The sequence below is a fragment of the Apodemus sylvaticus genome, chromosome 8 (assembly GCF_947179515.1).
Source record: "Apodemus sylvaticus chromosome 8, mApoSyl1.1, whole genome shotgun sequence".
NCBI lineage: Eukaryota > Metazoa > Chordata > Mammalia > Rodentia > Muridae > Apodemus > Apodemus sylvaticus.
This window is the reverse complement of record NC_067479.1, coordinates 74,198,203-74,223,119: the sequence shown is the minus strand read 5'-3', so window position 1 is coordinate 74,223,119 and position 24,917 is coordinate 74,198,203. Positions and strand designations below refer to the sequence as shown.

Genomic DNA, 24,917 nt, shown 5'->3' with positions numbered 1-24,917 from the left:
CTCTTTCTTTCTTTCTTTCTTTCTTTCTTTCTTTCTTTCTTTCTTTCTTTCTTTCTTTCTTTCTTACAGAGATTCCACACAGTAATACTTGGTGACTATACCAACACAAAATTTTACCAACAACATATGATGGCAGAATTATAATGACAGGGTTTCTGAATCTCAAAACTGTGCCTTGAGCAATGCTAAGTTTGAACAGAATAGGAAGTACTTCCTATATCAGAAAGAGCTTCAGACAAAGTGTCTGTGAAGGGTGGAGCCTGCTGAAAGAACTGAGGCACATGTGAAGTTGGAGTCAGTGTTCTGTGGGAGATAAAAGGCCACCTGAGTCCCCCCACAAACTTCAGTCTAGGAGGAATGGACAAGATCCTGAGAGTATCGGTTTTAGTCCTAGGCCTTCACCTAGTTGGTGAGTCATGGAGGAGAATCCTGAGGATATGGGATTAATGTGGAGGCATGAGAGAATTGGGGCACCAGGCAAAGTCATGATATCTACACAGGAAGTACATCCCTGGGAACTTAACAACAGTTGTTATTTCTCTACACAGGGGTGAGTGGCCAGCAGAAGGAGGGACGTGACCAGCAGCAGGTGAGACAAAGTCCCCAGTCTCTGGCAGTCTGGGGAGGAGAGACTGCGATTCTGAACTGCAGTTATGAGAACAGCGCTTTTAACTACTTCCCATGGTACAGACAGTACCATGGTACAGGCGAAGGCCTTGCATTCCTGACAGCCATACGATCAGTATCCAATAAAAAGGAAGATGGACGATTCACAATCTTCTTCAGTAAAAGTGAGAGAAAGCTCTCCTTACACATCACAGACTCTCAGCCTGAAGATTCAGCCACCTACTTCTGTGCAGCAAGTGCACAGTGCTCTCCAGACACCTGCAGCCCATACCCAAACCTGCAGTTTAGGCTCCAGCTGAGCCCTGCTATGGGCTGAGCCTGGCAGAGATACAGGGGAATTTTCATTTTTTCATTTGTAGGAACAGTGGATATAAGGATTAAACTCATTCAGGCCAGTGACAGTCCAAGCTAATGTCACCACTTGCTTTTCTCCAGTCTCCCTTTGTTCCTCAGAAACAGCTGGAATTTTACTTGTGTTTAACTAGTTTGGATGAATTCCTCTCCTGAGAGGTTGAACTAATAGTTCTCTGTGTGGTTGGTTTGTACCAGCTGTAAAGTATAAAGGCCCCATCTACCTACTCTATTGTCAATAATGTTAATGTGTGAATGTTACAACCCGGGTCAGGAGATCTTGAATTTGGCTTCTGGGCTAGAAATCACATAAAATTTTCTTTATCCTTAATTTCCTCTGATGACCAAGGAAGTAGTGATTTATATGACTACTGACTTCCACTTTCTCTTGTTTTGCCTCTCAAATCCACATCTACTTTCAAGAAATTCATGTAAACTAGGAGGCCTTCACAAGGATGCAGATGTGTCTACGATACAAATAACATCATTGTGAATACAAGAATAAAATTTACTAATATAATGAAAATACATAACCTTTACTAAAGAAGTGACATCATGTGTGTATATTATAGATGAACAAAATTTAAAAAAAAAAGTGAGTCATCTCTGGAGATAGAAATCCTTGGAAAGAATTCAGGAGTCATAGATGCAAGCATCAACAACAGAATACAAGAGATAGAAGAAAGAACTTCAGGTGCAAAACATTGACTCAACAGTCAAAGAAAATGCAAAATTCATAAAACTGGTAACCCAAGACATCCCGGAACTCCAGGACACAATAGGAAGACCAAACCTAAGGATTATAGGTATAGATGAGAGCGAAAATTTCCAACTTAATGGGCCAATAAATATGCTCAAAAAATTATAGAAGAAAACTTCACTAGAGAAAGAGATGCCCATGAACACACAAGAAGCCTTCAGAACTCCAAACAGACTGGACCAGAACAGAAACTCTTCCAGGCACATAATAATCAAAACACCAAATTTACTAAACAAAGAATATTAAAAGCAGTAAGGGAAAAAGGGCAAGTAACTTATAAAGGCAGACCTATCAGAATTACACCAGACTTCTCACTGGAGATGATGAAAGCTAGAAGATCCTGGGCAGACCCCATATAGACCCTAAAAGAACACAAATGCCAGTCCAGGCTACTATACCCAGAAAAACTCTCAATCATCATAGATGGTGAAACCAAGACATTCCATGATAAAAACAAATTTACACAATATCTGTCCACAAATCCAGCCCTACAAAGGATAATAGACGGAAAACGCCAACACAAGGAGGGAAGCTACACCCTAGAAAAAGCAAGAAAGTAATCTTCTTCCAACAAACCCAAAAGAAGATACCCACACAAACATAAAAATAACATCAAAAATAACAGGAAGAATTAATCACTATTCCTTAATAACTCTTAACAACAATAGACTCAGCTTCCTCAATTATCAAAAATATTTCTAATTCCACCTTCAATTAATTTAGAAAGAGTTTTTATATCTACCATTTTTTATGTAAAATTTTCCATGAGATAGTCAATCTTAACATGCTTGTCTATATATTTCTTGAATTTTACCAGAAATATTTTCCATATAAATCTTCAACTTTATCTGAAAATGTTTATAATTCCACCTCCAATCAACTTAGAATTATCTTTATGCCTATCATTTTATCTGTATAATTTCCATGATAATCTTTAATTCTAACATGTTTTTCTATATATTTTTCAATTTTATCAGAAATATTTTCCATGTGAATCTTCAAGTTTATCAGATAATGTTTATAATTCCACTTTCAATCAACCTATGAATACATTTATGCTATCATTTTTATATCTATATAAATTTTCCATGATAATCTTCAATTCTAATGTATTTTCTTATATCTGTCTACAGTTTTATCAGACATATTTTTCATGTAAATCTTCAATTTTGTCATAAAATGTTTCTATTTCATATTTAAAGTAATTTAGCAATGTTTTTATGGGTACCTCTTTAATTTTCCGTGAAAATTGTCAAATTTAATGTGTTTTTCTATGTATCTCTTCTATTTTATCTGAAATATTTTCTATGTAAATCTTTAATTTTATCATAAAGTATTTTTACTTCCCTTTTCAATAAAGAAAATAAAAAGTAAAAATAGAAAATAAAAAAGAACTAGCTTTGTTAATTGCAGAATTTAAATAAACCCTAGCACTCATTAAGGGAAGAATATTATTTCAGATTCCAGTATTTCATGGGAAACAGATGCATGGCCTTGTAAAGATTTTTTTCTTTGTTAACCATTATTAGCAAATTGATGTAGAGAAGTAATCATACGACAATGATCTATATGTACATTACTTGCCACCCATGGTTCGTGATGAATTTCACTTTGGGTCCTAGAATTATCCCACTGAATAACACCCATGTGTGTAAAGCAGCCATGTCCTTAGCATGGACTTTCCCATGCTCCCTTTTAAGTGCTGCCTCCTTTATCTTACAAGAAAGACACAGAAGTAAAAACCTCTGGTGAGCTACACCTTTTCTCTCTCTACATATAACTTGTGGCCTATGATCTTAAGAAACCCCATTTCCTGTTCGAAGTGCTATGTAAGAATGCAGGCAGTGCATGTGTCAGACACTTGGACACCGATCGCTGAACTGAGGCAGAGCAGACACACTCATGCAGAAGACATGCCTCCTCACAGGCTGCTCTGTGTGCTGGTGGCCTTGGCTTTCTCTGGTATGAATACATCATGTATAACTAAGGGTATCGATCAGAAAGCATCACCAGGCATATGGCAGTTCCTATAGACACAAGGGGCAAGAGGGATTGGAGAGAATCCAACACAATGTGTATTCAGTCAGCTTTGTCTCTAGGTCTTAAAAATGCCCAATTCCAAATGTGTTTTGTTCACACTGTCACAGGATAAGCTTTTAATTCTTCTGATTGTTCTGCAGGATCTAATGTGGCCGAGAAAGTGACTCAGGTCCAGTCAACAGCAAGCAGGCAGGAGGGAGAAGAACTTACCCTGGACTGTTCATATGAGACAAGTCAGACTAATTATTATCTTCTCTGGTATAGACAGAGTCTTAATGGAGAGATGGTTTTCCTTATTCTCCAAATTTCTTTTTCTACTGCAAAAGAGAGCAGTGGCCGCTATTCTGTAGACTTCAAGAAATCCATCAAGTCCATCAGCCTTGTCATTTCAGCCTTACAGACAGAAGATTCAGGAAAGTATTTCTGTGCTCTCTGGGATCTGGCACAGTGTTTGAAGTGACAGAACAAGCTGAACAAAAACTGAGGCTCCTTAAGCAGAGATCCCCTGAGGGAGGGAGCCCAGCTGAGAAGCACACCTGCACATCCTGAACAAGAAGGTACCGACCATGGATGCTGCATCTGCGGTCTGCATCAGAACTGTGTTTCTAAGTAAAACCTCAGCCCATGCAGTTTAGGAACAGTTATAGTGAGCAGCTTTCTATAATACTTTGTCTTAAAACAGTTAAAAATAGATCTCTGGGAACACATGTAGTATTTTCTATAGTTGGGAATCTTGCACCACAATAATATAAAGTATCAGTTTCTCTTTAAGTTTCTTTTTAAGTAAAAGTTATACTCAGAGAAAAAAGATCCAGGATGAGTGAAGTAGTCAGAGACAGATTATAAAAAGTCCATCTCATGAAATTGCTGTTGGTGACTGATTTATCCCCACAAAACTTTGTCTTTGCATCTGGAGCTGAGCCTGAAGAACTGAAGATCAACTTGACCAGCAACTGGGAAGGACAGCTGCATAAAGACATCTCATGTACTGAGATGTGTGAAAATACAGTGAGACTCAGAATGCAATTGGTGTCTAGAAGAACAAAACTTTCTTACCTCCCAAATCTCATATGTTTATGTGGTGAGAGTGGAGGGTGGAGGTGGGGGTAGTATAGGGATGGGACTTCAGAAGAAGCTGTGTCACTTACCAACATGCTACACATATACTTGAATCAAGATTAAAATATGCTTTTGGAAGTAAGGGTTAAGGAGTCAATAACAAACTCATCAGAGACTAATTGACATCATATGAATCATGGGCCTGAATCTTCAGAGATGAAAAATAAATAAATATCAAACCTGTTTCTCAAGTCAGTACAGTTGCCTTTTCCATGTTCAACATCTAATCTGAGTAACATTGGAAGTCATTTCTAGGAAATGTGTTTTCAGTTATGTTTTTGAAGATTTATTTTTAATATCATTTATGTAATTGTTTTGTCTGAGTGTGTGTGTGTGTGTGTGTGTGTGTGTGTGTGTGTGTAAATTGTGTGCTCTGGTGTTCATGGAGACCAGAAGAGGACAATAGAATCCTTTAAAGTGTAGTTATTGAGAGGTATGTGTTAACAGATGAGTGCTAGGCACAGAATCTGGGTCTTCTGCAAGAGCAGCAGGTGCTCTTAACCACTGAGCCAACTCTCCATCCCCTATTTTCAGGTAATTCAAGTTGAGACTACAGAGTTACCATAGGACATCTAGGTAAACTGTAAGATAACACTTGGGTTTCTGGGATAACATGGAAAAACAGTTAAAGTAAAAGCACTATATGCCATTTAAGAGAAAGAACTAAAGCAAACAGAAAGGGATTCAGATTGTCCTTTCTCCATATAGAACCAGCCAAGCAACAGAGCTGTAGCATGCTGTTTCTGCCAGTTAATGCCTGCTGTAGTCAGCACTGAGGTATCTACCTGTATGAGCTCTGTGAGAGCCACAGAGAGAAAATTCAGCTGTGTTAATGTATTCTTTATCTCTGCTTCAGTTCCTGCTTCCAAGTCCCTGCCCTAAGTTCTAACTTTATTCCTCAATGATGGATTGTGTGGTAGAAGTACCATCTGAAATAATCTCTTTCTTATCCAAATTGTTTTTGTTAGTGTTACATTATACCAACCAAAGCAATCCAAACAACAACAACAGCAACAACAGCAACAACAGCATCAAAACTTCTGACAGAAAAGTGGTCTTTGTCACAGAAATCCTCATCTGGAAAGGCCCACTGATGATTTGGTTCAATTCATGAGACTAGCAGACCATTCTACCTATGGAAATTGGTATATAATCTACCCAACCAGAGGCACCATGTCATAATGAAGAGGAAGAAATAATGACTCTATGCATGATTCCTTCTACTTCATGCTATTGGATATTTTAAAGTTTTAAATTTATCATTATTACATAATTATATATACATATATGTGTTTATGTATATATGTACTTTGATTGTATTCCCTCCATTATCCTGACTATCCTCCCTGGCCCCACAAACCCCATCTCCTTTTTTTAAAAAAGACTTTTCTTTATTGTTATATCTAAGTACACTGTAGCTGTCTTCAGACACTCCAGAAGAGGGCATCAGATTTCATTTTGGATGGTTGTGAGCCACCATATAGTTGCTAGGATTTGAACTCAGGACCTTTGGAAGAGCAGTCAGTGCTCTTAACCAATGAGCCATCTCTCCAGCCCCAGCCCCATCTTCTTTTAACAGTTTTCATTTATAAAGTATATTTATATCCTTCACTTGTAGCCCACTGCACTTAATTAGGATTTCTTCCACTAGGACGGATGTGAGTGAGTGAGTCATCAGAGCAAATATAAATGACTTGTCAGTATCTGTACCAGTGAGGAGTATGGCTTTTCATCCCCCAGCAAGCACCAACAGAATGCTGCTCCTCTGATAGGGTGGGAGCCTCATGACAATCATAGAATACTGAAAGGTCCAATCTTACGCATATATCCATGACTTTCCTGAATTCATGAATTCACCATCCATGTTCTTCCCAGAAGACTGCACAGTCCTTATTAATATGCATAGTTTTATATTTGTTATGTTGTTGTCTTTCAATTTAATGTTGTCAAATCATTTATGACTCTAGTCTTACAACTGCTTTCCTACATCCCAAACCCATGACTCTCATGCTTCCCTCTCCATTTAAGTTCTTCTCTTCCTCCTTTGCCTTTCCTTACTCATTTCACTAGTTAAACATTGGTTCAAAATCAGTACATTTTAATCCAAATGTCATTAAACTCTGGGGATTTGGAAAAGTGCTCTGGTGTTTTCTACAGCAATTCCTCACTAGAAATTTGGTTAAGTCATTATGTCTGGTAGTACAGACATATTCCCTGCTAAACAGTCATAGTAAACACAAATCAAAAGTAAATCACCAGGATAAATCATATAAGACAAACAGAAGTAAACAACAACAACAACAAAAACAGAGGGAGAAAAAACTTAGAAGACATGTCCATCAGATGCACAAAGCAGAATGAATAAAAACAAAATACATGAGACATCTGCCCACTGTGACATCCACCCAAAGTCCCAGCTCCTCAGTAATAAACATCACAGAAAAGGAGACAGCCCACATATCAGATAAAGGCATAGTGATATCCTTTGAAATAAAATAAATGAACCACATATGGGAGAGTCAAGTGCACATAAGAACAATTTAGAAGAGTTACCTCGGGATCTGGATAGGAAAGTTATAAGAGTGAACAAAATAGTCAGTAACTTTGCAAAAATCCAAAACCAGACAAACAAATGCAGGAAAACAAAACAAACAAATGTAGGAAAGTGTCAGCAAGAAAATGGAGACTCTGAAAAATGAACCAATCAAATAAAAAAACAACAGCAGAAGGTGTTATTAACAGATAAGATGGATGGGATTCCAGAGGATAGCAGCACAACCAGAAAAATATATAGAAAAAATAATGAAGATATCACAAACTTCCAAGACTGTCAGACACATCCAAAAGGCCAAACCCAAGAATCAATGGGACAAAAGAAGGAGTTGAGAAAAAGTCTGAAAACAGAATTTATTTAATCAAATGATAGCTGCAGAGTCTTCAAACCAAGCAAAAGATATGGAGATCCAAACTAGAGAGCACTCAAAACCTAAACAGACATGACCAAAGAAGAACCAGGCCTTGCCTTGTAAGGAAATTATGTTAAGAACAATAAGTGAAAAACACCAAACCACATTCAAACCAGAAACATCAGAAAAGACAAGGCTACTTACAAGAGCCAATTAAAAATGGCTGACATATTTTAAGACTTGAAGTTTTTAACTGTCACTCCAGATGGCTATACTTGGCAAGTGATCTTTTTAATTCCATATAGAAATAAAAACATTTTTAGAAAATCAAAAATTAAAACAATTCACAACTGATACAACACTACATAAAATCCTTAGCTCAACACTGTGAATGGAAGAATAAAGGCAGTATCACCCATAAGAACACGTACATAATAAATCTCATGAAATGAAGGGATAAAGGAGGAGATCCAGGAAGGAAACTACCATGTTCATGACAGCCAACCAACAGACCCCCAATATGAACATCGAAGGAAGAGGAGATCACCCATGATCCATGCAACTAAAACATCAACACAATCATGGGAGACAGCAAGCTGTTACCAAAAATAAAGTCAAAAGTTAACGGACTGTTATTAAACTAAGATTAGGAAGGTGAAGCATGCTGCAATTGTCTGCACCAACTGTGCAAAAGGAAGACACTAGCAATGTTTCAGAATTAATTCTTGTTAAAGGTTACTCAGTTGGACTTCATGGCACCTGACTATGGTTTCAAGTTCTGTTCTGCCCTGGAGTGTGGGAATGCTGCTGGCAGAATGTGGAGTGCTAGTCTGTGTTTACCCTGCACTGCCATCAGGTGTGAGGTACCATACACTGCTCAGGGAGTGGGAAAACACAGTCTAAGATGTGAGTGATTGAACCTGGGGATCCCTGACTTCAGGGCATCCAGTTACCACTGGAAACTGCACAGAGTGATTGGAAAGAAGGGCCAGTGATGAGGAGCCTGGGCCAGGGGCTCCCAAACTCCTGGACATCCAGATGCCACTGGGTCGTGGAGAGTTGAGAATGGAGTTGGGATCATGGGCTGAGGGCCCTAGGGATGGGGGGATGGGGAACTCTGGATTAGCTCAGTGTTGGTGAGGTGGTGAGTCTGGGAGTATAGAGGAGCCATCTCTCTCTGCCATGAGTGTGGCTCTCCCAAGCTCTGCACAGTGTTTTCTTGATGCAAGAGAGAGCCCTTGCTTCTAAGCTGTTTATTGCTTGTTCATCAAGGAAATTGGGTGCATACCACCTTCTCAGGGTGGACCAGAGATTAAATATCTTTTGCTGGAAGGAAATGTTCAGAAAAGGAAGCTTATTGACTCAACCCTCAGGACCTCTAGATAAGTCATTAGTAGAGAGAACTCAGTTCTGAACAATGTGATCAAAGACATTCCATACAGGGAGTGTGGTCATGTGACAGGGGCCTGGTTGGAAGCCGGTGAAGCTCCTACTGCCCTCTCAGAGGTTTCCAGGGCTTAAGATTTCACTCAGCCTTTCCAAGTTTCCTGGTACTGTCCACTGCCCCATACCTGACTGCAATTTTAAGTGATCTATACACCTGAGGCAGAAGTTTCCAAGTTTGAGTCCATCAAACACAAAACAACACAAGGAGCTGGAAATTTCATTGGTACCTTGAAAATTACTGTCTTTAAAGAAATAGAGTTTTGCCAAGCTACCCTTTCTTTTTTTTTTATTCGATATATTTTTTATTTACATTTCAAATGATTTCCCCTTTTCTAGCCACCCACTCCCTGAAAGTCCCGTAAGCCCCCTTCTCTCCCCCTGTCCTCCCACCCACCCCTTCCCACTTCCCCGTTCTGGTTTTGCCGAATACTGCTTCACTGAGTCTTTCCAGAACAAGGGGCCACTCCTCCTTTCTTCTTGTACCTCATTTGATGTGTGGATTATGTTTTGGATATTCCAGTTTTCTAGGTTAATATCCACTTATTAGTGAGTGCATACCATGATTCACCTTTTGAGTCTGGGTTACCTCACTTAATATGATGTTCTCTAGCTCCATCCATTTGCCTAAGAATTTCATGACTTCATTGTTTCTAATGGCTGAATAGCACTCCATTGTGTAGATATACCACATTTTTTGCATCCACTCTTCTGTTGAGGGATACCTGGGTTCTTTCCAGCATCTGGCAATTATAAATAGGGCTGCTATGAACATAGTAGAGCATGTATCCTTATTACATGGTGGGGAATCGTCTAGGTATATGCCCAGGAGTGGTATAGCAGGATCTTCTGGAAGTGAGGTGCCCATTTTTCTGAGGAACCGCCAGACTGATTTCCAGAGTGGTTGTACCAATTTGCAACCCCACCAGCAGTGGAAGAGTGTTCCTCTTTCTCCACACCCTCTCCAACACCTGCTGTCTCCTGAATTTTTAATCTTAGCCATTCTGACTGGTGTAAGGTGAAATCTCAGGGTTGTTTTGATTTGCATTTCCCTAATGACTAATGAAGTTGAGCATTTTTTAAGATGCTTCTCCGCCATCCGAATTTCTTCAGGTGAGAATTCTTTGTTTAACTCTGTACCCCATTTTTTAATAGGGTTGTTTGGTTTTCTGGAGTCTAACCTCTTGAGTTCTTTATATATATTGGATATTAGCCCTCTATCTGATGTAGGATTGGTGAAGATCTTTTCCCAATTTGTTGGTTGCTGATTTGTCCTTTTGATGGTGTCCTTTGCCTTACAGAAACTTTGTAATTTTATGAGGTCCCATTTGTCAATTCTGGATCTTAGAGCATATGCTATTGGTGTTCTGTTCAGAAACTTTCTCCCTATACCGATGTCCTCAAGGGTCTTCCCAACCTAATTGAAGCTTTGGACCAATTGGATTTGACTGATATTTATAGAACATTTCACCCTAAAGCAAAAGAATATACCTTTTTCTCAGCATCTCATGGTACCTTCTCCAAAATCGACCATATAATTGGTCACAAGGCAGACCTCAACAAATATAAGATGATCAAACTAATTCCATGCCTCCTATCAGATCACTATGGTGTAAGAGTGGTTTTCAATAGCAACAAAAACAACAGAAAGCCCACATACACATGGAGGCTGAATAATACTCTACTCAATGACACCTTGGCCAAAGAAGAAATAAAGAAAGAAATCAGAGACTTTTTAGAATTTAATGAAAATGAAGGCACAACATACCCAAATCTTTGGGACACAATGAAAGCAGTGCTAAGAGGAAAACTCATAGCCCTGAGTGCCTCTAAAAAGAAAATGGAGAGAGCATACACTAGCAGCTTAATGACACACCTGAAAGTCCTGGAACAAAAAGAAGCCAATTCACCCAGGAGGAGTAGAAGACAGGAAATCATCAAACTCAGGGCTGAAATCAATCAATTGGAATCAAAGAGAACCGTACAAAGAATCAACGAATCCAGGAGCTGGTTCTTTGAGAAAATCAACAAGATAGAAAAACCCTTAGCCAGACTGAACAAAGGGCACAGAGAAAGTATCCAAATTAACAAACTTAGAAATGAAAAGGGAGATATAACAACAGAAGCTGAGGAAATCCAAAATATCATCAGATCCTACTACAAGAGCCTATACTCAACACAACTGGAGAATCTGGAGGAAATGGACAATTTCCTTGACAGATACCAAATACCAAAATTAAATCAGGACCAAATAGATCATCTAAACAGTGCCATATCGCCTAAAGAAATAGAAGGAGTCATAGAAAGTCTTCCAACCACAAAAAAGCACAGGACCAGATGGTTTCAGTGCAGAATTCTATCAGACCTTCAAAGAAGACTTAACACCAATACTCTTCAAATTATTCCACAAAATAGAAACAGAAAGAACACTACCCAATTCCTTCTACGAAGCCACAATTACGCTGATACCAAAACCACACAAAGATCCAACAAAGAAAGAGAACTTCAGACCAATTTCCCTTATGAACATCGATGCAAAAATACTCAATAAAATTCTTGCCAACCGAATCCAAGAACACATCAAAACGATCATCCACCATGATCAAGTAGGCTTTATCCTGGGAATGCAGGGTTGGTTCAATATACGGAAATCCATCAATGCAATCCACTAGATAAACAGACTCAAACAAGCTACCCTTTCTGACTGCAAACTGTTACTCTGTGCTCAAACGGTCCTCTTCCCTCAGCATCCCATGTGCTGTAGGCAAGAGCCCCAGTGTCTCTTCGCCTCATTGTGTGTTTCTAAAATGAATTCAAATACTGCGTATATAACAAGCTTATAAATCCAGGAAGAAAAGAATCAATAAAAAGATGGTTAAGCTTAGTCGTTACACAAATTATACTGCACCGGGTTGAACAGTCCTCTGAGGGGGAAGTGAGGATGATTATAGGAAAGATGGAAAAAAGACTCAGAGACAACATTTAGAAACTGGGAGGGTTGCAGGTATGTGCCACACCAGCAGCAAATGTCTTCCTCATCGCCTTTATATACTTTACAGTAATGTGGGAAACAAAGTCACAAGCTAGCAGAGACAATGGCTAATGTACATGGGATAACTGTTTCCACCTGAAGTTCTCCCTGTTCCTTCTCCCAAGATTAATAGAACGTTCAGCCTCTCGCCCTGAGCTTCAAGCAGCATAACTCCACTTATTGTTCCGTGAATCAGCAGGCCAGGAACTCTGCCGGCTGACCCTGAGCTGCCTTGACTCTAGTTGACAGGCAGATTTTCTCAGAAGCAGGCAACATAGCTGCCAACATTATACTGACTAAATAAGCATATAAAAATGACCTCTCCATTATGCCCGCCGCCCCTGCTGGCTCACTGACTGTCCCTTTGAGTCCTGTACTGGCTGGTTTTGTGTGTCAACTTGACATGGGCTGAAGTTATCACAGAGAACGAAGCTTCACTTGAGGAAGTACCTCCATGAGATCCAGCTATAAGGCATTTTCTCAATTAGTGATCAAGGGGAGAGGACCCTTTGTGGATGGTACCATTTCTCAGCTGGTAATCTTCAGTTCTATAAGACAGCAAGCTGAGAAAGCCAGGGGAAGCAAGCCAGTAAGGAACATCCCTCCATGGCCTCTGCATCAGCTCCTGCTTCCTGACCTGCTTGAGTTCCAGTCCTGACTTCCTTTAGTGATGAGCAGCAGTATGGAAGTGTAAGCTCAATAAACCCTTTCCTCCCCAACTTGCTTCTTGGTCAAGATGCTTGTGGAGGAATAGAAACCCTGACTGAGACAAGCCCCTTCTGTTTTCTTGTTACCTGTATTCTGTTACTGTTCTTCTGCTTTTCTTCTACTTTCAGTCTTTCATTAAGAGTTCATTTTTTTCTCTCATATCCTTGTCTAGGCCAATAGTCAATGACATTTCTACACACGCATACCACATCCACCACCTCCCCACACACACATTAAAATATTTGTCTTTCTGAGACTCAAAGGGAAGTAGCTTTTGACTGAATCTGCTACCAGACATCTAACTGAAGTATATTTGACCTGAGCTCCTGGCTGCCCTCTAGTGTTCAAGAGTTAAATTGGAAGAATTCCTCGTGATTGAAGCCGCTCTCCTTGATCTGAAGACCAAAGTGTGGATGTATCAGTGCTTTTTAGAAGTGGGAACAAAATACAGGAGGAAATATGGAGACAAAGTGTGGAGTAGAGACTGAAGGAAAGGGCGTCCAGAGACTGCCCCACATGGGGATCTATCCCATACACAGTCCTCAAACCTGGATGATACTCAAGCTACAGTGAAGTACTTGCTGACAGGAGCTGATATGGCTGTCTCCTGCTAGAGCCTGACAAATACAGAGGTAGATGCTCACAGCCAACCATTGGACTAAGTGCAGGGTCCCAGATGGAGGAGTTGGAGAACGTCCGAAGGAGCTGAAGGGGTTTGCAGCCCCATGGAGGGGGGGCAAAAGTGTCAACTGGCCAGACCCCCTCACCTCGGAGCTCCTGGGGACTGGAGCAGCAACCATAGAGTACACATAAAGGGATCCATGGTTCTGGCTCCATATGTGGCAGAGGATGACCTTGTTGGACATCAGTGTGAGGAGAGGCCCTCGGGCCTGTGAGAGTTCGATGCCCCTGTGAATGCCAGGGATGGAAGGTGGTCATGGGTAGGTGTGGGGCGGGGAGGGTGGGATAGGAGGTTTCTGGAGGGGAAACCTGGAAAGGGAATAACATTTGAAATGCAAATAAAGAAAATATTAAGAAAGAAAGAAAGAAAGAAAGAAAGAAAGAAAGAAAGAAAGAAAGAAAGAAAGAAAGAAAGAAAGAAGAACTTTTAATCATGGCAGGCAAGATTCATTAAGAAGATGTGGTATTTGACCCACAGCTGTCAGATGCGATAGTGATTCATGCAGGAGTGTCAAATATGATTCATGGGTGTTTTGAGCAGAACAGAAGATTGCTTAAGAAATGAAGCTTGTTAGAACATGGTCTAAGGAATGACCCATGCATTGGGAAACTGTGAAAGAGGCTCCAGGCAAAATGGCAGAAGGCCTTTGACCTCAGGTGCATTTTTGCTCCCAGATTGTTCCTGGATGTGATTTTGTGCCTTGTCTGACAAACATTTACATTCAACTTATAAGACATGTATATTTATTCTTGTTGGTTATCAGAACATGTCTATAGAACCCAATCTGATCAGTGGACCCTGTATCTGGACATGACCTTCTACCTTGCTTTCATTGCCTTCCCAGCTATAACCTATACTACATGCCAGGAAGTTGTATTTAAATTGTTCTGTCCTGAGAAAGTTTTGGAAAAGGTGTGCTCTGTTAATGTTTAGTCTGTGCTTACTGGTGATAATTTACATGCTTTTCTGAACTCAAAAATAACCTTTTTTCATTATTGGTTTCTTTGCTGCATTCATGTATAAAAGTGTGCTGAAGCTGTAATAATATAGCATGCAGTATTAGACTGTAGTTCTCTACAACTTCCCAGGTCCTCAAAGCCTAGATCTAGCAAACAAGATCTGCATGAGTTGATAAAATTTTACAGAGCTTAGCCTCATTGCCTAAGTTGGGATTGTTTTTCTTTGCTACGTGAAATGTGTGTCTATATTCTGACTCTGACTCTTTGTGAACTACAGAAATATCCTGAGCTGTAGAAACAAGTTATTGATGCAGAAGAAGCCCCTGTAGGTAGCATGACAGAGTGCTCTTGTGGCCTTCCACCCTCCCAACATAATGTACTCCCATTACCAGTAAGTCATGTGACAGACCACATGCATGTGAGAAGCTGTGAAAGCTGTCAGTAGGATGCATTGGCAAATAGACTTGAGAAGACTTCATGAACTTTGTTTTGTGGGAGACACTACAACCTTAGAGTATGTCTACTAGTCTTTGTGGAGTATATGGTAAGCAGATCCAGTTCAGTGTCTGGGATGAAAGAGCTACTGTGCTGTGTGGTTTCCATGTGTTTTCCTGTTTAGTACTTAGTGGACATGCCAAAGTTATTTAATCTTCTCACCTTGAACAACATAGCTTCATGAGTGTTGTCCACTTTGACAAGAAGCTTCTCTGACCAACATTGATATTGTCAAAAGTATAAAGGTATAACCATAAGCATTTTATCCTAGTTTGTATTCCAATTGCTGTGATAAAGTAAGTGGATTTCTACATGTATATCACTTACAAATGTTAAAACAAGATGAAATAAAAACATTTAAACAGATACATTACAACCAACTAAATGAAAGCACTAATTAACAATTCACAAACTAAAATATGCCCAGGGCCAGATAGGTTTAGTATACAGTTCTACCAGACTTCAAAGAACTAATGCCAATACTTCTCAAATTGTTTCAAAAATAAAAAAGAAAATGACATTTCCAAATTATTTTCATGACATCAGCTTTACCGATATTAAAACTAGATAAATATTCAACAAAAAGAAAGAATTATAGATGAGTTTTCATGATGCACATACATACAAAAATTCTTAATAAAGCACTTGCAAGCTAAACTCAAGAATACTTCAAAGAGATCAATTCAACCATGATGCAGGATAACTAGATCCTTATCCTTCACTCTGAACAATGCTCAATTCCAAATATATTAAAGACATTGGCATGGCATAAGACCTGATGGCCTGAAGCATTAGAGAAATCCCTCACTTCTGAACTCTACATAGACAAAGGAAAACACAATCATGAAGGCACAAAGAACATTTTCAACAAAACCATTGGAGAAAAATTCCTAAACCTGGAAAAAGTCTTTCCTATCTGAAATCAGGGCTGGAGACAAATATTTTTTCCCCTGTTGAGACCAGGAGTTTCCTGTATTTTATTCTTAATAGACAGATGTTCTAAAACATCTTGAAATCCAGTTTCTAAACCATACAGTGAGTACAAGAGCATCTTGAATGACATCTCAGTGAGAATAGCTAATTAGGTGTCAAGACTCTAGAGTTGACTGCCAGGTGCCATTTAGATTGCCCCCACTCCAAAGACATCTCAGTGCAACTGGAAGAGAATACTTACAATGGAAAGGTTCATAACTTTCAAGAGTGGTACTTAGTATGCTTAGTAGGTTGCAAATACACAGTGTAGGAAAATCATTAAAATATAAGCCAACATTTTCCTTATATTGTTACTAAAATTAGCACCACACAGTTCAGTTTTGACTTCCATGTGTACTCTGGCCTAAGCATTTCATAATTGCCAACCATAAAACTCATTTTTATAATTTTTGAAAGACTTCTGATTGATTCTTTGTGAATTTCATGTGATGCAGCTTATTTTTTTATTAGATATTTTCTTTATTTACCTCCCTGCCAAAACAAAACAAAATACCACAAAATCTGGATGTAGAAGCTTCCATGTGTCAAGATTGTCACACTGAATACCCTTTTGCCAAGCAGCTTTACTTGCAAATGTTCCCTACAATGAGTCATTGGTCTGGTTGGAGTCCTCTGGTTTCTGCTACACTATCAATCCTGGATCCTCACCTGGACTTCTCTTGGATATCTCATTGTTGCCCTGTGTCATGGAGATCTTGCAGCTTTGGTTCTTCAGGATCTGCCCCTTCATGTGCTCCAGCAGTTCATAGGTGGGGTAGATTTTGGGGTGGGTCAACCCAAAGCCCTGGACCTGGACCTATGTGGTAGATGAGTTGGTCAGCCCAGCAGCTCTCCCATGCTCATGCCATAGGGGCCAACTCTCCCATGCTTCCCAGGGGAGGGGCAGGACCAGATTTCCAATGCTCATGTCCTCATGGCTGGCTAACTCATGCCTCTGCCATCAAGGCCAGCTCTCCTGTGGGGTCCACTTCCCTTCAGTGCTCCAGATGCGGGGAAGCACCAGCTTCTATGCTCTCATACCCTTCGTGTTAACTCTCCCAGGCTGTCAAGATAAGAGATAGGGATAGCTTTCCTATGTGCTGTAGCTGGTGAGGGGTGGGGCTAGCTCTGCATAGCCCTGGGACATGGCCCCAGGTAGCAGCCCAGACCAGGGATGTCCCCATGGCCTTTGATGGTAACATGGGTCACAGACATCAACACAGAGCCAGACATGGCCCTCAGTGGCAGCCCAAGGCAGGACCATGGGTGCAGGTGCCTTCACAGGCTAGTCATATCAGGCTCCTCACTACCGTCACATCTCTACTCTCCCTCTCTTCATTGTGCATGAACTGCTCTGCTTCCCTTTGTATTCCATCTCTCTGTCACTTACTTGTTCCACACTGCGCTGCCTCATGGCACCTGGTGGGGCTCATATCCTTCCTGCTCCTCCTTGCCCACCCATTTTTATGATTTTATGATATATTTTATACATTACTTTTCTACGTCTATAGTAGTAAACCTTCCTTTGCACTGAAAGATAGTGCTTGAAGTATGGTGCTGCATTTTGCACAGATAAAGTGGTTCTTGATGTCACTGAAGTTTCTCTAAGGTTTTCCCAGGCTCTTCTGCTATAATAGAGCTCTCTTGTTCATTGTGACATCAGACATTCTCAATTTTCCACTTCATTTTATTATCAGGTGTGCTCAGCTTATTACAGACATTCCAGGCAATGACAAGAAGTACAGAGTGGTCTTTGTGATTAATTATCAAGAGAGAGTCCATCATGTCTGTGCCTGGTAAGAATGGTCACTCAGTCATGTCTACACCACAGAAGGGCCTCCACATAAAGTCTCCAAATGTGATCTACTGTATACCTGTGTAATGTGGGGTTGACCAGCCTATCTTCAGTTGTCTCTGAATTTTGACCTGCTCAGGATCTTTGTAATATCTCTTACCTGCAAAAAAGCTTTTCTAATTGTAAGGGTTGCACCCTATCCGGTGGCATAAGGGTAAGTTCTAAGAATGTTGTTAGACATTACACTGGCTGAGGAAAGTGACAGTGCTAGGTTCTTCTCTGGGTTCCATGGCCTTACCAGTCCCAGGAAATTGCCTGGATTTACAGTGTCAGGTAAGATTTCACTCCTACTGAGCTGACTCTAAGTACAATTAGATGGCTGTTGGTTACTACCAAGATATGACTGACACTATTCTATCTTTGGGGATACCTTGGTGTGCAGAGGTCATTGCTGTGATTCAAAGGCTTTGAAGTAGGGTGAAACAGTTGACTATTTTATCCTTGGCAGCAGAGTACCTTCCCCACTGTTTTTAACAAAAGGGACTTAGCTCCAAATTTTGAAATAGCCTATATTGGCTAGTGTGTGTGTGTGTGTGTGTGTGTGTGTGTGTGTGAGAGAGAGAGAGAGAGACTCCTGGACTTCCCTTCCTTAACCAACAACTCAAAATGAAGTTTTTCATCCTTGATACTGGGTTTTTATTACAGTTTTTGGCAACATTACCAGCAGAACTTCAGGTCTTTTTGTGTATGATGTCATACATTTATATATACTACATATTAATTTAGATAAATGTAAAATTAGATCCCTATGGCTTTTTTTAATTTTTTGAGACAGGGTCTCACTATATAGCTCTGGATGTCCTGGAACTCATTCTGTAGACCAGGCTGCATCAGAATCATATACATACAGTTGTCTTTGTCTCCCAAGTGCTAGAATTAAATGAATATGCCACTGTACTTGGCCATGATTTCAAAGTTTTAGTCTTTTCATAGTGTCCCACAGTTTCTACATGTTCCTTTCATGGGTTAATTTTTCATATTCTTTGCTAGTGTAGTGACATTCCTCTACTTGATCCTTCCTACGTTAAGGGTTTCCCCAACTTTTCTAATTTTGTTATTATTTAGTTTTTTCCACTTCATTTCCATTTCACTTTGAGCTCTTTTCAGCATTTTTCCTGTTTCCTCCTGGGTTTCAAATCCTAGGCTGTCTTCATCATTTCTTCTACATGTTTATATTTTCTTGGGCATCACTCAGATGCTTCTTGGTATTCTCATTAGAGCTATGTCTTCTTTGAATCATTTGCTGAACTGTTGTTTTATGTTCTGTGTCCTGAGGTTCATCTAAATAGTCCTCATTGGGGAATATGTCTATAGTTCAGTGATGTTCTTGGTCATTTATATTGTCTATATTTTTCTGGTGAGACCTGAGGGTGTGTACTTCTTTTGCTGGTTTGGCTTCTAATGCAACCTTCTAGGCTGCCTCTGTTAAGTGGACACTGTGTTTTGTTTTTGTTGTTGTCGTCCAACCATTGTTGCTTTTAGATCATGTATATTGAGTCAGTACAGCAAGTTACACACCCAGTGTTTCTTTTTTGTATTCCTTTCCTTTTTTCTTTTTTGGGTTTGGATTGAAGGAGTGAAGGTGATTGCAAAGGCTGAGAACATGACAAATGAACAGATTCACTCAATCTGCTGTACAAACTGTGCTACCTGAGTCATACCTGGGAGCTTGAGAATGGCATGCGTGGCCCGAGGACTTAGTGAGTCAACAGGCTAAGCTAGCACACATGGTGCATAGCCAAAGCAAAGCCTGGAGATTGGAGATAGCATGGACCGTCAGGTTCCAGTGGCTCACCATGCTAGATTAGTGCACAACTGTGCACTGCGGTCTCTAGACTAAGTTGGACTTAAGCCTGACATAGAATGAGTGGTCTTGGATAGGCCTAGAGATTGGAGGTGTTGTGGACAGGGAAAAGTCAGATGAACAGATGTCTCACATGATGTGAAATCAGGGCCCACCTTCATTTTGTGAGTCGTGGTCTCTCAGTGGCCTGGGACCCATTGATTAAGCTAGACTGACTGGCCAGCAAGGCCAGGGATCTGCCTGTCTCTGTATACCCAGTACCAGAATTACAAGTGAATGCTTTAACCTGTATGTGTGGGTTTTCATTGTTTTGGTTCATGTGTATTCTCGTGACTGAACTCAGAACCTCATGTTTGTACAAAAAAGAATTTTCTAAACTGGGATATCTTTCCAGACCTGAATAAGGTATCAAGTGAATTTTTCCTTTAGAAATTAAATTCATTTTTGCAATAATTGGTTATTATGTACAAAATTAACCAAGGGATTTATACAGGATAAAACTGAAGTAGGATAGAAATCCAGGAAAACTGTTGGGCCATGAGGAAAAAGAGGGTCTCCTCATCCCTTCACACCACCTGAGAAGCAAGAATTCAAGCACAATAAACATTCACTTCAAGGAATGCCCGTGTAGATTTACCATTCCCTTCAAACACTGATATTTCTGTTAAGATGGCAGTGACTCAGGCTTACAGTCTGAATACGTATGACCTGGCCAAAGCCCCATCAAGTCTGGTATAAGCAGTTTCTACTCAAATGTGTTTCTAGTTATATCCAGGTGTGAGAGTATAGGATCTGATCTGTCCTGGAGGGTTTTAAATCCATGAGCAATAGTCCGAAGTGTGTCTTTTGAGTAAGTAGTACAGGGTATTGCCATTGAGCTAGATGAAAATCAGGGACACACTTTGATGGTTCCATGTGAAAGTATTAAGACACCTCTTTTTTTAATTCATACATAAAACCTAAGTCTAAATACAACCCTTATTAGAAAAGTAATTACAAAGCTATAAAACTTAAATAAATAAATATTGAAGTGTCTATTCACGTGAAATGGTTTGAGCAACCCTTAGATATTATACTCAAAAGGGAAGGGGAAATTAAGATTGAAAATTTATCTTTATGATTTAAAGGAGATCATCAATAGTATGAAAATGTCATCATAGTGGGAAAAGTATTTGCATATCATTTATCTGATAACAACTTTCCAAACACAATATATCATCACCTCCATCCTTCAGTGGCAAACAGAGAAATAAGCTAGGTTAAAAATGAGCAGATATGTGGCTAGACAGTTTCCATGGATATGAAAATGCTCAATAAGCACAGGAAAGAATATTAAACACTATGTGTTTTAGAAAAGGAAAAAATACAACAAAATACCCCACCACTGTCACTAAATCAGGTAACGCAAATAGCACAGATTTTATCTAAGGTTTGGGGAACATGAAATCCACAAGTGCTGCTCATGGAAAGGAAAATATTGACGCTGCTTTGGGAAACACCAACTCATTTCCTAGTAATAGCCTAGAGACAAATGAAGATGTGCGCATAAGTGCTCATCTCTTCGTGTTCACACCATATCAAAGTGGAATAACCCGGTGGCCATCAACTGATGAATTGAAAAATGGAGCCCTCCTATGGAATGCACTGCCAAGCAGCAAAGGGAAGGAATGACATACTGACTCCTGCGACAACATGGAGTTTGAAATACACAAAAGCACAAGAGAACACAGGGAACAAAGGTCTATTTCTATGAAACAACCAGGATACAAAACTCCATTAGTGGCAGGACTTAAAAGAAGGAGATGGGTCACTGTTCCTAGGTGTGGAGTTTATTTCTGTGGTGAGGAACTTTGATAACATCTATTTGATGATGCTGAGATAGTCCTGTGAGTAAAGCAATAATCTTTAAATACCCTTTGAATGGCTGAACTGTATAGCGTCTGAATGGCATTTCAACAGAACATTTACAATGCAGATAGATCTCTTACAAGTTGAAATTGTAATTACTCTCTTAATTCTGAGAGTAAATATTCATGAAGTCAAAACAAAGCTTCACCGAGCCTATCAAGACTCTGCCCATTTTGTTTCTGTCTCTGAGCTGAAACACTCACTGCACCTGTCTGGAGTTTTCACAGCCTGTTCACCAGACCAAAGCTGCTGTCCTTGCTGGAAGACTGTCTGTACACAGCAGGGGTTTTGTTTTGCTTTTTTTTGTTTTTGTTTGTTTTTTCATACTGTCCTAGGTTTCCTTCTATTGCTGTAATAAAATCTGACCAAAACCAACTTGAAGAGCAAAGAGTAAATTTGGCTCACGGATTACAGGCCATCATCAAGGAAAGCCAAGGCAGGGATCAAGAAAGAACTCAGAGTCAGGATCTGAAAGAGAACCTTGGAGGGATGCTGCTAACTGAGTTAGGATTCAGGAGACTTGTTATTTTTAAACAACACAGAACTGCTAGACTAGGAGTCACACTGCCACAGCTGGCTTGGCACCCTCACATTGATCACCAAGAAAATGCTCCATACATTTTCCTACATGCCAGCTGATATGGTTTTGTTGTTGTTGTTGTTGTTGTTTTGCTTTTTTTTTTCAGTTAAGGTTCCCTTTTTCCAGATAACCCTTGCATGTATCAAGTTGAGAAAAGCCAAAAACAAGTTGACACATTTTCTTCTTGACACAGAAACTACCACTACTAACATCTTAACCTTTTGTGTCTTATTTGACCCAAGGTGTAATGGCAACACTACAATGTGCTTTGTCAAAGTTTCCCACTTCTGAGAAACAGGAACACAGGGGGAGGCAAGTTGTGGCCCCTCAAAATATTTGTTCCTCGTGTGGCCTCCAGAGGGCGCTGCTGCACTCACCAGAGCGCCTTCCTTTGAAGATCTCCACCTGTTCACATCTCATCCTTCTGGCTGAGTAGTTAGCAAAAGCAAGAGACAAGAATCAGATGTTCAAAAGCTTCCAGGGTCGTGTTTGCAGCGTCAGTTTTTATCCGAGCGGGAGACTTCTCCAGAAGACCCTTCCCCACACCTTCTTCCCAGCTCCTGCTTTCCTCAGCCACTTTCCTGCCTGTCCTATTCCAGAGTTCCTCCACAACAGAGCTGCGCCTTCCTGAGGCTCAACCATGCTCCTGGCGCTCCTCCCAGTGCTGGGGATACACTTTCTCCTGAGTGAGTACAGCTTCCTTGTGGTCCCTGCATCTCTGGATTCTGACTATCCCCAGTGAAGTCCACACTGCAGTTACTGACCTAATATTCCTTTCCAGGAGAAGCCCAAGCTCAGTCAGTGACTCAGCCTGATGCTCTTGTCACTGTCTCTGAAGAAGCCTCTCTGCAGCTGAGATGCAAGTATTCTTCCTCTGTGCCACCTTACCTGTTCTGGTATGTGCAGTACCCACGACAAGGGCTTCAGCTGCTCCTCAAGTACTATTCAGGAGAATCAGTGGTTCAAGGAGTGAATGGCTTCAAGGCTGAGTTCAACAAGAGTGACTCTTCCTTCCACCTGCGGAAAGCCTCTGCGCACTGGCGCGACTCAGCTGTGTACTTCTGTGCTCTGAGCGCACAGTGTGTGGGGCTGCAGGTGAAGCGGAACACAAACACCCACTCAGCGGGTGCCCAGACTCACGATGGCTCCTTGTGGTCTCGGAAGCATCTCTTTGGACTTGGAGAGGAAAGAAGGAAAGTTGCGCGCTCCCAGCTGTCTTTCCACAACCCATGTCCAGCTAAAATGTCCACTATATCTAGTGCTCATTCGTAGTTCTGTGGAATGGAGGAGACTGTGTTGTTATCCTGAGTGTTATTTCCTGAGTGGACATCACTTGGATAGTGACGCGACTCAGGTGCTGATGGGGAACACCAGAAGCTGGACTTCGATTTTGTCACTTTATGTATCATTTACACAGAAAGTGAACGGTGTGCACTCCAGCTTTTGTCCTGAAATTTCCCTTCTCTTCTCAATGTTTTATGCTGATTCCCTATAAATTCTTCTTTTGCTGCTGAATGTAACTGATCAGAATTGGTCATAATATTTAAGTATTGCCATTTTGGAATTAACTGCCCTTGTTAGCCAATATAGGATTTCATCAGTACCACAAAAGTTTTGAGATCTGTCATAATTATGTCAGTTCTAGCAACCACTAAAAATAAAATAGGAGAACAAGGAATTCGAGCTCATTGGTATTTTATTTTCTAAGGAGTTCATCACAGTTGTGAATGTACTATCTTGTTTTTGCTGTCATCTTAAAATCTTCAAATCTTGAGAATCCGTGGTCTGTTTCCTTTTATATCTTTTCTAGCTACCCATTGCTTTCACTCTGTGGGTATGATTTTACTAAGAGAATATCAATGATAGATTCTTTTTCCTAACATAGCTCTGCTCTGCTGAAATAGAGGCAGGAGTCACAGGGAAAGTTAGTGCTCACTGACTCCAGTGTGGGGTTTTAGTTTCTTCTTCCTCTACTTGAGACAATGGCAGAAGATATTTCACCTCTGTTCATACAGCCTAGGAGGATGAATACTCCAGACAAGGAGGAAAAGGAAGGGGGATTTTCTAGCTGCTGCTGGCTCAGAAATGCACGTGAGTAGATGCCATGGAGCACCTGTGTTTGATTTCCAGCACACGTAAAAAGCTGGGCGTGGTGGCCGTGCTGGGAGGTGAGGATGGACAGATTCCTATAGCCTGCTATCCAGCCAGCCTAGCCTAAGAGTTAACTCCGGGTATCAGTGAAAGAGCTTGTCTTCAATAAGCAAGGCAGATAACTTCAGAAAAATGACATCCAAGATTGACTTCTGGCCTCCACATGCATGTGCACATATGTGCACTTAAACACACATGCACACACACACACACACACACACTTCACAACATGAGGAAGAACATCCAAGGTTTATCTCTAGTCTCTACATGCACACATACGCAAGTGATTTTACATGCCACACTCAGTTGTACCTGCATACCATGGGCACATACACACTCACACATGAATATTTTAACATAGAACACAAACACAAGTTATCTGAAGATTCTAATGCTAAGTGATCTATCTTACATATTACTCTGCTACTCTCTTAGTTTGAGTTTTCTTTATAATGAAATGAGAAGGCATGGACAGTGTAAGCAATCGTAAGACACAGAACCTACATCACGACAGGAATGCTCCTGT

General features: G+C 40.4%; 3 gene segments (V, D, J or C); all 3 read left to right on the top strand.

Moving 5' to 3' along the window:
* Positions 1–240: 240 nt before the first annotated feature.
* LOC127691582 (T cell receptor alpha variable 23/delta variable 6-like) lies at positions 241–943 on the top strand. The segment is given in 2 exon segments: positions 241–409; positions 549–943. Coding segments are annotated over 2 exon segments (447 nt in total).
* Positions 944–3,610: 2,667 nt separating this feature from the next.
* On the top strand, positions 3,611–4,238 carry LOC127690722 (T cell receptor delta variable 1-like). The segment is given in 2 exon segments: positions 3,611–3,700; positions 3,919–4,238. Coding segments are annotated over 2 exon segments (369 nt in total).
* Positions 4,239–22,660: 18,422 nt separating this feature from the next.
* LOC127691576 (T-cell receptor alpha chain V region PHDS58-like) lies at positions 22,661–23,857 on the top strand. The segment is given in 2 exon segments: positions 22,661–22,926; positions 23,022–23,857. Coding segments are annotated over 2 exon segments (537 nt in total).
* Positions 23,858–24,917: the final 1,060 nt, after the last annotated feature.